Raw genomic sequence first — 18,276 nt, 5'->3', positions numbered from 1 at the left:
AGCCATTACAGTAGCGCTGTCACAATATCCGCAATACTGTAATATAGACAAGCTAAGTCTGACTGTCTCCCGAGTTTAAAACACATCTGTATGAATGTTTTATTTAGGTTATATGTTTAAAACTTTCTCAGGGTCACCACACGGCTGAGCAGGCGGCCATTTAAACCTGCGAGGTAAAGGAGCTTTCCACCAATTATACAATCTAAAAAACGGTGCAACAAGTCAGACTTAAAAAAAAAAAGGTGAAGTCTGGCCTCCTGCTCCTTAATCTAAAGGAGAGGATAGCTGTAGGTTGTACCAAGTGATCCCACACATACATGCACTTTGACACTTTGGTGTGTTCATGGTAGGGCTGGGCAATTAATCGACTTAATCTTGCTCATGTCAGTTAATCGTGGTGTTCACTGTTGCCATGACAACAAAGGTTCCATATCTTTAAAGGAATTTGAAAACTTGTCTCCGGTGATCATTTTAACCCAAACTATGATCTTTACATAGTTCTAATCAAGTAAACTAGACATTAACCACAGCTTCCTTCTCTCTTTCCTCCCTCCCTTCCTTTCTCCCTCCCTCCTTTCTTCTTCCCCTCTTTCCTTCCTTCCTCTTTTCCTTTCTCCTTCCCTCCTACCTCCCTTCCTTCCTTCCTTCCTCCTTCTCTCTTTCGAGGGAAGGGCCCTCTCTCCCTTTCCTCCCTCCCTCCCTCCTTCCTCCGTCTTTCCTTCCTTCCTCCATCTTTCCTTCCTCCTTTTTAACCCAAACCATGATCTTTACATACTTCTAATCTAGTAAACTAGACATTAACCACAGCGTCACACCTTAAAACATCTTTATTTTCACTCCCTAAAGATCCTCGTGTGTGAGGGCAGCAGTGGAAAATACTAAACAGAAGAAACTGTGAAAATACATAATTGTTCATCAAGGGTGGAGATAATCGTTCATTAATCGTAATCGAGGTTAAAATCGCCCAGCTCTAGTCCATGGCCCTGAACGCTCTCCAGATTTATCATTGTTTTATTATTTCCAAAGACAAATGAGTCCTTTTTGGCACACAGTCACTCATCATTACCTCTTCTAACTCTTATCTCTAAACTAAACTTTCCTTTTTATCTTCTTCATCATCCTCCTTTTCATTAGTGTGTTTTTTTTGTTTAGTTTTAAAAGTTTGCTCACTCCCTGTAAAGTATCGCCACATAATATCTCCAACAGTAGCTAGCAGCAGCAGCGGGCTGGCGGCAAGCGACACTTCAGCAGAGTAGTTGATGTCTTGTACGGTAAACAGTGCCACAAAACTAGGATACCTCAAGACAGTCTGTGGCTGGCGCTCCTGTGTTTATGCATGTGTGTGTGTGTGTGTGTGTGTGTGTGTGTGTGTGTGTGAGCTCAGCCCCGCCCACCGCGAAGCACCGACAAAGACAGCAGAGGACAGAAGCTGCAGCACGAGCTTGCCTGCAGCAGCACGCCCGTGACACCAAAACGCGGCTCAGACTCTCACAGCATACTTCTTTATAGCACGACTACACTGAAACAAAGCAGTTACCCTCCGTGTGTGTGTGTGTGTGTGTGTGTGTGTGTGTGTGTGTGTGGGATAAACCTTCCGAGATTTATTTAGCCACACGGAAAAAAAAAAAAATCTTCCCACGTTTCGGGGAGCTTGGCAAGTGTTAATTTCAGACCCTGTTCTCCACTAGAAAGAAGAAAAAAAAAAAACCCCTCCTATTGTTATTGCTTTTCCACCTGCGTGTACGGCCCACAGCTGAATTTTACAAGTTCAAGCTGGGTCTAAGGGCGCTGATAAAAGTCATCCTGGGAAATATGGAGAGAGGGAGAGAGAGAGAGAGAGAGAGAGAGAGAGAGAGAGAGAGAGAGAGAACTTGCAGCAGCGGTAGAAGTAGACGAGGCTAGGTAGACGTCAAGTAAAGTATTTACTCTATCGAAATATAACTTGTAGGGCAACATTACTAACTGATGATTCCTCATTATACCGCAGAACAGGATGGATTTATGTATTTCATATCTGCTACAAAACAACCTGCACCAGTGCCTTTAGGCTAGCAAGGTACTTATAATCCCAAACGTCTTGTTATGTTCCAGTTCAATGACATAAACAAGTTATTATTCCTCCATCATCTGTCCATCCATTACTATTCTATCTGCTTGATATATGAGTGTCAGGGTATCAGGGTGTTTAACATACATCTACCAGAATGCCAAAGAAAAGAAGCAGGACAATTGAAAAGGTGCATTAAAAAAAAATAGGGGTCAATCATGTTTTTTGTGTCCATGTGGTTTAAAAAGGGGTTAAAATGTGAATGTGTGTATGTAAAATGTGAAAATAAATGTATAAATAACTTGCACACACTCATTTTTTATGGACCCAGCATCAAATTTCTGCTTTTAAAAAGGATTGTGGCAAAAATGTCTAAGTGGTGTAACCATAAAAACACTAAATTCTCAATAAAACACCATATCAACTAGTTTGGTATGATATTACATTATAACTTTTATATTAAATAAAGATAATGAAATACAATTGACCTAAATATTACATTTAATCTGGAGAATCACGGAGATCAGGAAACATTTATTTGTATAAGTCCGCTTAAATCCACTGTAGGTGGATAAAATAATGAATATTAATCATTCTTTTGTGGCTACACCATTTGACATTTTCAGGTGTCCATTCATTTTCAAGTAAGTCTTTGTATAAGTCCACTTAAATACACTGTAGGTGGATAAAATAATGAATATCTATCATTCTTTTGTGGTTACACCATTTGACATTTTCAGGTGTTCATTCATTTTCAAGTAAGTCTTTGTATAAGTACACTTAAATATACTGTAGGTGGATAAAATAATGAATATCTATCATTCTTTTGTGGTTACACCATTTGACATTCAGTCTTACTTTTGGTTTAAAATGGTACAAACTTGATGCTGCTTTGAAACTTTAATATATTTTTGAATTTCTCACCTTCCCATCCCTTATTTATCACTGACCCATGTATAGACGTATATAATATAAAATAAAATAAAGATCAATAAACAGCTACAGAAGCTAAATGAGACTAGAAATATAAAAACAACCAGTCAAGTTGTAGTTTACATCCACGTCCAGACTCACATAATATTTATAAAAGGTGTATAAAAGGTAGTTTATAAAAGGATTAAAATGGAAGTTATCACAATATTGACGTATGTGACTAATTTCCAGTGAGAAACATGATGTCATCACTTCATTTTATCCTCTTAAACTTTGTCATATTTAGTGTATAAATTATTGAGTTATGGATGAAATCACCTTAACTTTTAAACTACCAAAATCTAATCAGTTCAATCTTGAGTCCATGAGGATGTTTGTGCCAAAATTTGAAAGAAATTCCCCTGTTTCTGAGATATCTCTTTAATAAGAATCAGATGGACGGACAACGTGAAAACCTTCTTTCTGGTCGTGGCTGACAGTCAGAGGTATAATAAAAAAAATATATATATAAAGCTGGTATGAAACTAAATAAAGCACATCGCCTCATTTTATCTGTATTTCAAGGTTTCTTTTAACAATTAAATGTCCACAAAGACACCCACAAACACCAAAATGATGAATATAACTTTTTTTTGAAGGACGGCTGCTGGCAATGTAACTCTCTTGTCGATTATAATTACACCACCTTTACAAAATGGATCCTCTTTTTATATTATATATATATGTTTTTTTCCCTCTCTCTCAAATGAGTAAAAGCTGCAGGCAGGAACATCTATTAACACTCAACTCCCAGGCTGACCGTCAGGCTTTCCTGAGCGTGAGGCCCTGCTGTTTGTTTGGCCAGCATGCCCGAGCTCGTGCAAACCTGTTGTCTATTCTCTTAGCTTTGTGTGGGGTCACCAAAAGCCACTGTACATACACACTTCCAGGAAAAGAGGCCCCCGCCGCCGTAGCATCGAGAGACGATCGTGGCAACGCTGACCCCGGGGCCGCCACTTGACAACACACCAGAGAAATGCAGACGTCACTCGGGCCGTAGTTTTTCCAGAGTTTGCTTGCCCGGGCTCGGCTCAGTTGTAATCAGGAATGTGATCAGGTCAACCTTTGCACTGACCTAATCACTCACTGCAACTACATAATAGGAGGAAAACCAGGGAAAAGGTACATCCTGTGCCATTTAGGAGGGGTTTTTTTTTTTTTGGGTTATGGCATCCCCCCACCCCCCCCCCTTAAATAGATTAATGATTCAGTCGCAGGTTTAGTATCTGTAATAAAGACGTGAAACTTGATACCTGAGCTCAGCCCGCATCCTCATGTTTATGGCCTGATGTGACTGAGCTTTTAGGAAAATAATCAGACACAAAATGTCATTTTAGTTATGCCTACTTTAAAAAAAAACACAAACATGTGCTTTTGGAAATTGCGAAACTCTTTGAACTCCATTAATACTGAATAAGGCCTTCAAAAAAATGAAGGTACGGTAGCTTATAATAGCCAGTAGCTCATCTTACTTTCATCTTTAGTGGCAAAAACAACAACATATGACAAAACAGCACTTCTACCAAATGCACAAAAGAGACTGTTCTTTACTTGCCGGCACCTTCCTCTCAAACTTTCCCCCGAGACAAACAACTTGGCCTCGACTTGTAGTGTAATTGTGCCGTCTCTTCCACTGGTGCCAGCAGCATAATTCAGTATAGTGGTGAGACAGTAACACAACACAAGTCCTTCCCAAAGGAAACTAACGGCATCATTTTTTTTAACAAAATGAGGCCTTGCTTCATTAGCTTTTGGTCTAACCAGTGTTATTAGAGCTATTTGAATCTGCATTAAAAAAGAAAAAGATGTCTAGTTGTTCTTCCTGTAGTTACAATAGTCTGAGTCAACTGCCCACAAGCCAAATGGTCTTCCTCAAGGGCAATTTGGTGTCGCTGGTAAAAGTCAGACACTCACTTTGTTGTGACCACATCAATGTCACGTAAGAGGCACGCAGTGACAGACATATGGGGGCACACACACACACACACACACACACACACATTTAAGCTTACAAACACATAAATATACTCTGCAGTCATAAACAGCAGCCCTGCCCTTACCAGACTTAACACCAGCTAATTGCTCATGTATGGCTCCTTTCACTCCACACACACACACACACACACTGTAAACCCCCCCCCCCACTAACATATAGAGAGAGACACAGCGCACCGGCCTGCTGGTCCAGGCCCGTCTACAGCTGTGACGTCTCACATGTGGCGCGTTGTTGATATAAGGAGTAACACAAGTGGAAAATTGGAGCTGGTGGGGCCAGACTGCTCACTTCCTGATAGGAAGAGAGTGGAGTTTGACCCATATATAAATATATATATATATATATAAATGAGTATAAAGAAGTCAACAGACTCCCAACACCACAGGAAATACAGACAAAAGGACTGTGTGGCTCTGTTTATGAAGTAATGTGGATACAGGTCAGGGTTGCCTAATAAGAGTCCCTTGATATTAGTATGGGAGTCTTACAAAAAAACTTATTGTCACATAAAAACGACCTACATCATACTGATGTCACTGCAGAAAACAGCTTAATTTAGAGCTGTGACTCACCACTGAAAAAAAGAAGACTTTATTCCAAGCCCCAAAAAACTGAGGGAGGTTAGCATAAATCACACAAACGCTGAAAACTTGATTTAAAAGCTGAGCAGACAAACAGCGTGAACTCATTTAAGCCCAACAGCATGACAAAAGCAGAAAAAACACTTATTAATAATAGACAAAAAAAAAAGAGAAAAGGAAAAAGGGAAGCTATCCTCTCCTGCTGCTGCTGCTGCACGATGGCACATGTTTTAAAAAACAAGGTGGTCTACTTTCAAAACCAAAACGGAAGTGAAGCGTAAGCATGTTAATCTGATCCTCTGGATAATGGAAGTCATTAGGAGAGAACACAATGTTCAGATGTCTAAAATAAGCTACAATGACAAGCTAGCCTGTGGGGTGGCCTAAAAACGAAAGGGGTCGCCTACTGTTACAAATGTTTATTTTAATGTTTATGACCACAGGAAGAGAAAAGCTATTGTCTGTGTGTTACATGGTGTAAATCAGAGGTGTTTAATTGTCCAATGTATGCTGAGTATAATGTGCAGGAGGAGCTTTGTGGTCAAGAGCAAACATATTAGTCTCATGGTGTTAAGTTGTACTCTCACCTCACATATCATAGGTTAAGTATGTTGGGACAAAGGCTAAAACTAATGAGTATGACTTTATGGATTCATTCTCAATCATTCAATTGGTTGTTTAGGCAATAAAATGTCAGAAAATGGTGATAAATGTTTCCAAAAGTCCTCAGATGTCTTATTTTTTCTCAACCTAACAGTCAATAATCCAAATATATCCAGTTTACGGTCATTAAAGACTAAATAAAACTGAAAATAATGACTTTTTAAGAAGCTAGAATCAGAATTATGCCACTTCCTTCTTCAAAGAAAATGACTCAAAATGATAAATCGAAAGCAACTACTGGATTAATCATTGTAGCTCTATGTTGGGACTTTCAAAATAAAAGAATCTTACATACAAAGCCCAAAAAAGAAACCCACAACTTAATAACATCCAAATTTATGTTAGTAGCTTATTTTCCTCCATCCTAAAAAAGATATATTTCTAATCCATGTGTCTAGAGAAACGTATGACGTGAAAAATATATATCAATATGTTGGGACCAAGGCTAAAAGTAATGATTATTTTCTTTATGGATTCATTCTCAATCATTCAATTGGTTGTTTAGGCCATAAAATATCAGAAAAATGGTGAGAAAATGGTGAAAAGTCCTCAGATGTCTCATTTTGTCTCAACCTAAAAGTCAATAATCTAAATATATTCAGTTTACTGTGAAAATAATGACCTTTAAGAAGCTAAAATCAGAATTATGACACTTCCTTCTTCAAAGAAAATGACTCAAAAAGATAAACCAAAACCAAACTAGCTGACCCTAACTACTGGATTAATCCTTGCAGCTCTAAATTGGGACTTTCAAAGTAAAAGAATCTTACATACAAAGCCAAAAAAAGAAACCCACAACTTAATAACGTCCAAATTGATGTTAGTAGCTTATTTATTTCTAATCCATGTGCCTTGAGAAACCTATGAGGTGAAAAAGATTAGCCTGTGTGAAAGTCATGACATAATGGCTTGGTGATATAAAGTTATCTCAAGCAGCGCAAGAGATCAAAGAACAAAAAAAAAAAGCCATATTTCAAATTATGGTGTTGTGTTGCGGTGCGGCATTCCCCTGTTAAACGCTCCATTATGGCTATTGGAGCGTTGCCTTCCCAAGATTGCCATACAACATTTCTGAGTAAATTGAGTTTAAGAGCACCTAAATACACAATGAAGGAGAAACATAAGTTTCAATCGGGAAAATCATAAGTTACAGATGGAAAATCATCATCATTTGATTGACAAGTAAAACGGCACCAACAATGAGCGGAATTTCAAATGGTAGGGTCTAAGATTTCTGAGTTATAACCAGTCCGCTCTCCACTCAGACTGTTAGCCGAAGTGTCTGAGAACAATACAGAAAGGACCATAAAGAGGATTAAAGTCATTTTTCTTTACCTTTCGGTTCGGTTCCCTTCTAAGATTTGCTCAAGGAGAAGTCTCGCTCTGAAATCTTGCGAGAATTAAGTTAAAAATCGGCAAAATACTCCGACCGTGACATGAAGTTATGGCCGGTCTACGTCTTTATATTCTCTCAACTCTCGTAAGCGTTCAGAACGAGGCCGTTATTATAACAATCTGATGCTGTCGGTAGTAAAAAATATAAGCACATTTAGCGGACGTTGTTTATATCCTGCTCAAATTATCATCTTTATATATATTTATTTTGTGTGTTGCTTTTTTAAAATAATCTTATTTTTTGCCCCCCCCCTCTTTCCCACACAGTCGAAAACTGAAATCTGATATGTAAACTTCTGTATTTATTTATTTACTTTTTGGGGGCGGGGTTTGTCCTGTAAGTATTTCTGTATGTTTCTTTTTTTTCTTTTTTTAGAGATTTTTTAGCTTTTTTTAAATAATCTTATTGTTTGTTTTTGCCCCCACCCCTTCCCTCTCTTTCAATGGTATTGCCCAAACTGTCAACACGGAAATTTGATATGTAAATTGCTGTATTTATTTATTTACTTTTTGAGGGTGGGTGGGGGGGGGGGGTTGTTCCGTAAGGGTTTCTGTATATTTATCTCTTTTTTTTTTGTAGATGTCTTTATTTGACAGTAGAGAGACAGGTTACAGGAGAGAGAAGGGCGGTGTGACATGTAGAAAGGTCCACCGGCCGGGACTCGAACCGGGGTCCGCTGCGTATACGGCATGCGCTCTTTAGGGGATGGGGGTTTTGTTATGTAAGTGTTTCTGTATCTCTTAAAAAAATACATTGAACAATCTGAGGCCGTCAGTAGTGAAAAATAAGCACTCTTAGTGGACGTACATTGTAGGGCTGGGCCAAAAAAATCGATTTTTATATTAATCGCGATTTTATTCTGGCGATTTTTATTTATTTATTTAATTTCTTTTTTTTCCTTTTTCTTTTTATTTATTTTCTAAAGACCAGCTTAATGTAGCAGTTATCAAGTGTTTGGTTCAACCTGTTCTTGTTTAAGGAAAGAAAATCACAATAATTGAAATATAAAAATCGCAATACTTGTTTAATCAGAATCGCAATTTAAATCTTATCGGAACCCAAAAATCGTGAGAGAGAATCGAATCAGCACAAAAGCATATCGGCCCAGCCCTAGTAGTACACTGATGAGGCGCAATTGCCCCACAGGTTTAAACTGCAACCAGTTCTGCAGCTACCGGAAGAAGCGCTTTTGTTCACTATTGGACTCATTTCAAAAGCCGGTGTCCCCGTTAGTCACTTAGACACAAACTGATAGGACAAAAGAGTCCACGTAGAAAAATACCTGAACTCCCCCTTTAACTTCACACCACACCAGTATGCTGATACACTTGGATCCAGTTTTTTTTTTGTGCGTATGTCAAACAGAGCAGCAGTTACAAAGTGCCTTACAGGAAACAAAGAACACATTTTGTAAACAGAATTAGGGAAAATATGTTTCCTGGTTTATTTTTAGGATTAGACCTCAACGATCCAGGCAGCATGTTATCTGAGAGAGACACTGAACTCAACCACGACATTATCAAAACTTAACACTTACAATGGCAGCGATGTTCTCTATCCAATCATATACAGACACTTTCTACCCTTTTTCACTGCAGGCTGTGATTAAGTGATTTACATTCAAGCTTAAAATAATCAATCACACTCTTTTCTGTCAGTTCCTTGACGTAAATGTGTCAAATCCTGCATAAGCTATATAATTAAATGGATATACTTAATGCTATGCTCCTTTATCATGCACAGTAATGTTATCTGTGTGCAAGCAGCGCAGCACATCACCTCTTTTCAATTTAAAAAAAAGGAGAGTTTCACAATCTTTTAGGTGCTCAAAATGAATATTTAAACAGGTTTTTGTTGTTGTAATCATTCCTCCTGTTCATACTGGCCATCACAAGATAAATAACTTTATAACGCACTGATGATGTAACAGTGCAAACATGTATTTAAAAGTTTATCTGAAGCTAATGTGAGTCAAATCAAGTAACGTTACAGTCTTTTTAGTGCCAAAGTCCTTCATTTTTGTTATTATACTTCCACCACAACTCAACAGGGGAATACAAAGATGCTAAAAAGACTGTACTGGATATGAGTAACTACTAAAGCCTCATATAAAAGCATCATTTAAAAAGGGGGATCTTTTAATAGTCAGTATGAACAGGAGGAATGATTACAGTAAAGGAAAACCTCTCTCAGTGTCCATTTGGGTACCTGACTTAAAGAAACTGTGAACTTTTCCTTTAACTAGCTCTCTCTCTATAGCGTGCTTCCTACAAGATAGTTTAAAAATCTGTGAAACTTTCTCTCCTATATCTCCCCTTCATTTGCATCCCCAAGACTGTGGCCTCAGTGTTATTGTGGGGGTGTGCTACTATACTATCAAGGCTCTGACCTCTTGCAGCTCCTCACTCGTTGATACACGGCGTGTTTATGTCTGCGAAACTCAACCAGAGAGGGTTCAAGGGTCACATACAGCACACAGTTTGATCTCAAGTGAACCAGACCAGTAAAAAAACCATTACATAATACCTTGTAAATAATATATACTACTACTATAATAAATAATTTATTTACAAAACAGATGTCTGGGATGTTTGGTGCGATTTCAACAATGTTCTGTAGAGACTGACCGATATATTGATCAGCTGATGTTATCGCCGATATTGACCTAGTTATATAGGGAGCATTTAATGTATATTTGTTCCTTTTTCTTCAATCAAGTGTGTTTTACTGTTTTAGAGCACTGATGGCATTTTATTCAATATACTTTATAGTAAAATTATAACATATATATATTGACAACCACATTTAAAAAGGAACCAATGCAAAGAAAATGTATGTTTATGTATATTATCTTTATATAGGCTGTAAAATGATCAGCTGACAAATTGATATTGGCATTTTTTACTCTTTAATATCGGTATCGGCCCCAAAAATCCAGTATTAGTCAGACCCTGATATTCTACTTCAGTCTTTTTCAGGTTATTTTTTAACAGAAGCTGCTGATTGGTGTTTAATATATAAATGATTATTTAAATGCAGCCACAATATATATATTGGTGTTATTTTAGTGTATTTATTTTGGTCATGGTGGGGAAAAAGCCCCTCTGAAGCAGCATTTTAACATTAAGTAGTCCAGTAGAAGTAGTAGTAGTTTAACCTGTATCATACTTTGCAAAGTTATCCCATTTGGGGCCGGATTCTGGCCCTCGTACCTTATGTTTAACACATTTAATCTAAATGAAAACTCGTCTTTTTAAAGTGTTAAAGCAAATCTTTAAATGCAATGTGATCGCAGTCAGGGTTTAAGCACACTGGCTCTGATCTGAGTCCAGTTTTTTTTACTACTGATCCGGGAAATTGGTCTATAAGTGAAAGAAATGAAATAGAAATAAAGTTTAAAAATAGCCTACTTTACATGTTTTATTAGATTATCCTCGGTGAGATATTGTAATGGTTGTAAGATAACACTCGCTTATAATAACAACAACAACAATAAGAGACAATAACAACTCTCTCTCTCTCTTAAGCGCCATAATGTTGTCACACTTTTCTCTGCAGCGGAGTTTTTCCCAGTGTGTTAGCATGCTAACGACTGAGCTAGCCGCCGAAGCTAACCTCTGTTGTTTTCATTTTTTAAACAGAGAAGCGTCTTTAAAAAAAAGTTCAAAAACATTTAAAAATATATGACTGTAACTATTGTGAACTTACCCGAATCCGTCGAGGTTTTCATCTTTGTTGTCGTCGTCGTCTATGAGTCGTTTAAGTCACTTTTTTTCTTCTTTTTTCTTCCCTTCTTCTTCTCTTGTCGTCGACTGTGGGTAACTTTAGAATGCTAGCCGGAGAGAGTTAGCCGCTAGCTGTTAGCTGCTAACCGCTACTTCCACTCCTTTCAGCGGCGTGTTAGAACGAACCTTCCCCGGAATACGCGTTCGATTTTCGGCGTCGTTTTCAAAGTTCGAACCCCCCTCCTCCTCCTCCCTTCTATCCACCTTCTTCTTTAACTTTTACTCACTAACTTTGCATGTGGTACAGCTTTGCATCTCAAGTTTTTAAAAAATGTTTTGTTGTGTTTTGCAATGTAGAGTATTCAAATAAAAAGTTGCCCTCCTCTCTTCTGCAGGAGGGGTAATAGTAGTGGTGGTGGTGGGGGTAATAGAGTCCACCCCAGTGTCTGAATGGCGGAGGCAGGTCGGTCAACACTTTAAAAAGCAGAGGAATGCGAAAGAGTCTAAAATTTCATCCCGGTGTCGCATGGTCGATTCCTCCTCCACATCTTCATCACCTTCATCTTCATCATCATCCTCACAGAGAATCCAAAACAGAAGAAGAAGAAGAAGAAGTAGCAGCGGCGGCGGTGCAAATCCCCCAAAAAAAACTAATAAAAAAAGAAGAAGAAAAAGAAGAATAAGAAGGGAACAAAAGTAGATACACTGAAGCCAACTCTGTTCTCTCCTTTCTCCTGCACAGACTTTTTCTTTTTCCACTCACTCACTCACTCACTCACTTCGTGTTCTCTCTCTCTCTCTCTCTATTTCTCTTTCAACTCGACCCCCTCTTCTCTCTCTTTCCTCCTCCTTCTCTTCTCTCTTCCTCTGGCGGGGTGTCGTGTTTCTCTCTCCTCCTGCCACACGGGGCCGCCCACGCTGACCCACGGAGGGAGGGAGAGAGAGAGGAACTCAACGCCCACTTGTTGCCAAAGATCGTCTATGTTTTAATGGAAGATAACTTTTCCTTTTTTTTTTACAAGCCTTATAGCCCCAACCAGAGAATACATTTTTTTAGGATTTTATAAATGCTGAAGCAAAATTAGGGGAATATACTGAGTTTATTTTGCACAGCAGTAGACCTAATTTATTATTTCAACTATAAAAAACATAGATTTAATAATGCAAACTATATGCTTTACACACTTTGCATGCTTTGACACATTTAACCCATTAAAGTGAATTTGGGTGGTGTGTGTTAGTTCTATACGTGCAATAAAAAGACAATAATAGTAAAAGATATAGTAATAAACAGTTACATTATGCACAAGATAAGATCATTAGTTGCTGTTTTTTGAATCTATATATTTGATATCTGTGCAATATCAATCTCAGCTATATTATTATTCAACACAATATTACTTATTAATAGTACTTTTTTTTTTTTACTACTAATACATCGAGGTATTTGGATTTATTTACTCTGAAAACCAAATGGACTTATCAATATATCATATAAAACTATTAATATCAACTATAAGAACTACACATTTACATTTGTGATTGATCTACACATTATTTATTATTATTATTATTATTATTATCATTATTATTATTATTATATGTCAGCAATATGAAAACATGTCCACATAAAAACAAAGAAAACAAAAATTTAAATAATGAATTGATTAATAGTGGCTGATTACTGTTGTGTCTGTATAGGAGCTGATTAATTGACTAATCATATACACTTTATCTTTAACCCTTTGTAAGTCTGCTCAACCGTTAGATGGTAGAGATGATATCTGATCAAAAACAAAATCTATTGAACCCATTTAACTTTTTGGGCAATCTTTACCACTTGTATGAGGTATGTAATGCACAGACACACCATCAGATTGTGTTATGGTTGCCATGGATACAGGCTGTGGCAGTGCTGCTGACATAAGAGATCCTGCTGGAGACATTTTTGAAGTTGAGTTGAATTTTTTTCATCTTGAACATGAACAGAATGAGTCTCTAACATGTTTTTTTAAAAAAAGATTTTGATCAAATGAGGTCTGTAGAGGTCTGTAAAATTAACATTTAAGGTAAATTAGAAGCAAAATCCATGTTTTATCCTCTCATGGCCACAAAGAAGTAGTAGAGGAGCAATGTGTGTTGGAAGACTGAGACATAGATTTTTACATTTTGTTGAAAGTGGAAGAAGTTTGGATACAGTGTTCAAACTATGGGAGAAATCATTATGAAACAGTGAAATAAAAATAAATAAATAAATGGTTTTAATTGTGAGTGAAAGCATGACTAGTTCAATATATAATGTTTCATGGTGTTTTGTTGTTTCAGCTTTAAGAGCTTTAAGTTTAAAGTGCAGAGTATCATCACGTCTCCCATGAATGGATTTAATGCTAATGATCATCAAAGACAGTATAAATTTGTTATATATATGTTGGCATGGCCTCAAATAAGTAGGAAAAGCAAAAACAAATGATTTTTAAAATATAGCACTTTCTTGGTGTGACCTACAAAGGGTTAAAGTGTGTCAATAAATTGCAAACATTGATACTAGAAACTATAAACAACTTTAAATGAATAAAATACAAACCACTGTGTGAAAAGTGAAAACCATGGTGCATATTGTATTATTTTACGGAGTGAGTGATCTTCAAAATAGACGATCTTTGCAGAGGACCGGTGGCTGCTGCTGCTGCTGCTACATCCAGTTTGTCGTCCTGCTCGCTCCCGGTTTGGCGCGTCACTGCGTTGCTGTGGAGACCCGTTACGGCCGCCGGTGATGAGAGGCGCCGTGTTTACCTGCAGCCAGGGAGCCTCCATCCATCATTTATACACAGGGAAAGGAGGAGAAAGGAGGAGAAGGAGGAGAGGAAGAGAGGAAGGAATGAGGCCAATCAACAGGTGCTTTTGTCCCATAGGAGAGGATGGATGGATGGAGGGATGGATGGATGGATGGATGGATGGATAGAGGGATGGAGGGAGGGATGGATGGATGGATGGATGGTTGGATGAATGGAGGGATGGAGGGAGGGATGGATAGATGGATGAAGGGATGGACGGAGGGATGGATGGACGGATGGATGGATGGATGGACGGAGGGATGAATGGATGGATGGATGGAGGGAGGGATAGATGGATGAATGGATGGACGGAGGGATGGTGGATGGATGGATGGATGGATGGATGAGGGATGGATGGATGGATGAATGGATGGTTAGATGGATGGATGGTTGGATGGAGGGAGGGAGGAAGGGATGGATGGCTGGATGGATGGAGGGATGGATGAGTGGAGGGATGGATGGATGATGGATGGATGAGTTGATGGAGGGATAGATGGATAGATGAGACACTGAAACTTACATGGACCATAATTATAAGAGGACATAGCCTGTAGTCCATCAGGCGCTTATTAGCATTGTGAGCACACACACACACACACACACACACACACACACACACACACACACACACACACGTCTCTTTTCTCCCACACTCCTTTCTTCCTCTGTAATGAAGGGCCCTTCAGCACTTATATCAGCTCTGAGAGAGAGGGAGTTGAAAGAAAGGAGCAGTAATTACTCAAGAGCGTGAACTGGAGAGCAAAGGGAGCGGAGCTGTGTGAGCCGAGCAGTTGGATGGAAGGAAATGAGCGTGGATGAGTGTTTTTTTTTTTTAATTTATTATTTCTTTCTCCCTCTTTCTAATCAGTCACCATCCATCCATCCATCCATCCATCCACTCCTCCTCCTCTTCTTTCTCCTCCTCCTCCTTCTTCTTCTTCTTCTTCCATCCTCTGCCCATGCTCATTTTCTTTTGAGTGGCAGCGTGTGTGGGAAGTGAAGGCCAAGAAGTATTTCATGCGATTGTCACACTGTCACGCACACACACACACACACACACACACACACACACACACACACACACACACACACACACACACACACACACACACACACACACACACACACACACACACACACACACACACACACACACACAGAGGCACAATACAAACAGAAAACACATCTCATCACTGACTTTTCCCTCTGTCTACTCCTCTGTCGCTGTCACATCGCTTCTTCACCTTCACTTCAGCTTCTTCCTCCTTCCTCTTTGAGCTCCTCTCTTCTTCCTCCTTCCTCCTCCTCTTCCTCCTTTTTAACGCCACTTTGCATTACTCCCCTACTCCTCTGCAACATAAGGGCCCTTCATCCCTTCATCCTCCTCTGTTTTGCAACTCGTCGTACTTCTTCTTCTTCCCAAATTTTTTTTCTCTTCACCAAGGTGCTCTCCTCCTCTTCCTTTTCGCCTACACATCGCCTCCTCATCTCCTTCAAGTACTCTCCAATTCCTCCTCTTTTTTTTTTCTTCTTTACCTGAGTTCTTCTTCTTCATCTTCTGCTTGATAATTCGTCACATCTTCACCTCAAAAGTTCTCACATCCCTCACATCCGGCACTCCACTGTGTGTGTGTGTGTGTAACTAATGATTATTCATTATGAAACTCACTCAGTCTCTCAATTAATTCTTCTTTTTTTAATGTGTAACCTCAGAAAATAGAGTGAAACATGCTAATATCCTATTGAAAGTTAATTCTAAACTATATTCAGTAGTTTAACCCTTTACATACTTTCATATTCTGGCTCATAATTAGTCTATACAACATTTCACATTCATAAATCCTCCCATCAGTCATTCATAATAAATGTTTGATTAACCCTCCTGTTGTCCTCAAGTCAAGGAAGGAAGGGAGGAAGTAGGGAGGAAAAGAGGAAGGAAGGGAGGAAAAGAGGGAGGGAGGAAGGAAGGAAGGAAGGAAGGAAGGAAAAGAGGGAGGGAGGAAAGGAGGAGGAAGGAAGGGAGGAAGGAAGGAAGGGAGGGAGGAAGGAAGGCAGGAAGGGAGGAGGGAGGGAGAAAGGAAAAGAGGAAGAAGGAAGGGAGGAAAAGAGGGAGGGAGGGAGGGAAGGAGTAAAAGAAAAGAGGGAGGGAGGGAAGGAAGGAGTAAAGGAAGAGGAAGGAAGGGAGGAAAGGAGGAGGAAGGAAGGAAAGAAGGAAGGAAGGAAGGAGAAAGGAAAGAGGGAAGGAAGGAAGGAAGGGAGGAAGGAAGGAGGGAAGGAAGGAAGGAAGGAAGGAACAGTCAAAACAGACGGGGTCAATTTAACCCGGGAGGACGACATGAAGGTTAATAAAAAACATTAAAAATCAGTATTTTATGATCCAGAAATAATCCAAATTGTTGCCATTTAAATCAGCTTTAATCAATATCTTTCTTTTTTTTTAGCTGTCTGGCTTCATCTGGACTGTTTTGGATCACTCTGCGCCCTTATCGTGTCATTTTCCGCCACTGTTGTGAGAGTAAAAAGCTGTAAAAAGCCTGACTGTAGCTTCCACTACCTGCTCAGCACCACACAGACACACACAGTCAGTCAGCTGTAGACTAGCTGCTGAACATACTGGAGCATTTAGCAGCTAACAGAGCCACATATTTCCCTCAGGAGCCGGTAGGGAGTGAAAACAGAGTTAAACAGAGAGCCAATATTGGACTTACATTCATCAGATGGATAGAAACACGACTCTAAACCAATGATCATTTAGCTGGATGTGGAAATAAGCTGTTTGAACTGAATTGGTGATATTTCAGTGTGATTGTTGGGAGGTCTGCATCTAGCAAATTCTGTAGCTTTCTGTAACTGCACCTCAGTTACTACTTTCACTTTTTGTGTTCAACTCTGTGAATATCTTTAAGGAGCGACTGTGTGGAGACAGATGAATGGATAAGTACCCAGCTCACCCTGCCACTGGAAATATATTAAGTTCATATTTTACTTTTTTTTACTTTTTTTAACAATATCTTTATTGACTTTTTCCAGATACATTGACATTACATTGTCAAAGTCTCCCTTCCAAACCAACCCCTACCAGTCTTCACCCTCCCCATCCCTCCCCAACTAATCTATCACTTCTCCCACAAAAAGCAAATAAATTAAAAAACTAAATAAGTAAAATTAAAATTAAAAATAAAAATTAAAAATTAAAAATTAAAAATTAAAAATTAAATTAAATTAAATTAAATTAAATTAAATTAAATTAAATTAAATTAAAAATATAAAATAATATAAAAAATAAATAAATAATAAATAAAAAGTAAAAAGTAAAAAATAAATAAATAAATAAATAAAAAATATAAAAATAAAATAAAATAAAAAATAATAAACAAATAAGTGAAATACAATTTTAAAAAAATGTTAAAAAGGGTGGATAATTATAAGAGTGGTAAGGAGTTATCAGTTACTACTTTCACTTTTTGTGTTTGCAACCAAATGCATCACTGTGAATGTCTTTAAGCAGCGACTGTCCAAAAAGTGAGCACAGTTATCCCCGTTTGAACTATTTTTGCACTCGTGAACTTCAGCAATCAGACGGTATATCGCTTGAATTAGCTCATTTCAAGCATGTTTTTCTGTTCCGCTCTGCCGCTGACCTTTCGTTCCACCTCAGGACGTGTTGAGACAAACACCCTGAGAAAGCGAGGCGTGAACGAGGGCCTGACAACATCAGACGGGGACGAGCCGTCGTCGTCCAAATCAAATGGAAGATGTTTGACTTCAGGACAAATAATGTGGTATCCGCCGTCGCCTCTCTTAATATTTACATGTCTGACACACCTGGAGACGAACAAATATTTAACATAACCATTTTGTTCTGAGAATCCTCCACAGTGGAGAGAGTCAAAAACTCGATTTACAGGAAACTCACTGGCTTACTGGAAATATGTTTTTTCAGTAAATTATAATTTAATGCAAATTAAAGTAGTTCTCATTGTGTTAGTGAGATTTTAGTCTACAGCAACCGCACATTTCACACGGCTGTGTAGGTGGGGAGATGCCGCTGTAGAGGAAGAA

General features: G+C 38.5%; 1 protein-coding gene across 2 annotated transcripts in view; it reads right to left on the bottom strand.

The window, feature by feature from the left end:
• The window catches only part of erf (Ets2 repressor factor), a 50,829-nt gene extending 38,627 nt beyond the window's left edge, over positions 1-12,202 (bottom strand). For both annotated transcript variants that reach the window (XM_053334404.1, XM_053334405.1), the window contains exon 1: positions 11,364-12,202. In XM_053334404.1, coding sequence (XP_053190379.1) covers positions 11,364-11,385 — 22 coding nt within the window. In that variant the 5' untranslated portion in view covers positions 11,386-12,202. The remainder of the gene's footprint in view (positions 1-11,363) is intronic.
• Positions 12,203-18,276: the final 6,074 nt, after the last annotated feature.

This window comes from Scomber japonicus, chromosome 15 (assembly GCF_027409825.1).
Source record: "Scomber japonicus isolate fScoJap1 chromosome 15, fScoJap1.pri, whole genome shotgun sequence".
Classification (NCBI taxonomy): domain Eukaryota; kingdom Metazoa; phylum Chordata; class Actinopteri; order Scombriformes; family Scombridae; genus Scomber; species Scomber japonicus.
The sequence above is the reverse complement of the archived record's forward strand: the minus strand, read 5'-3'. Positions and strand labels throughout refer to the sequence as shown.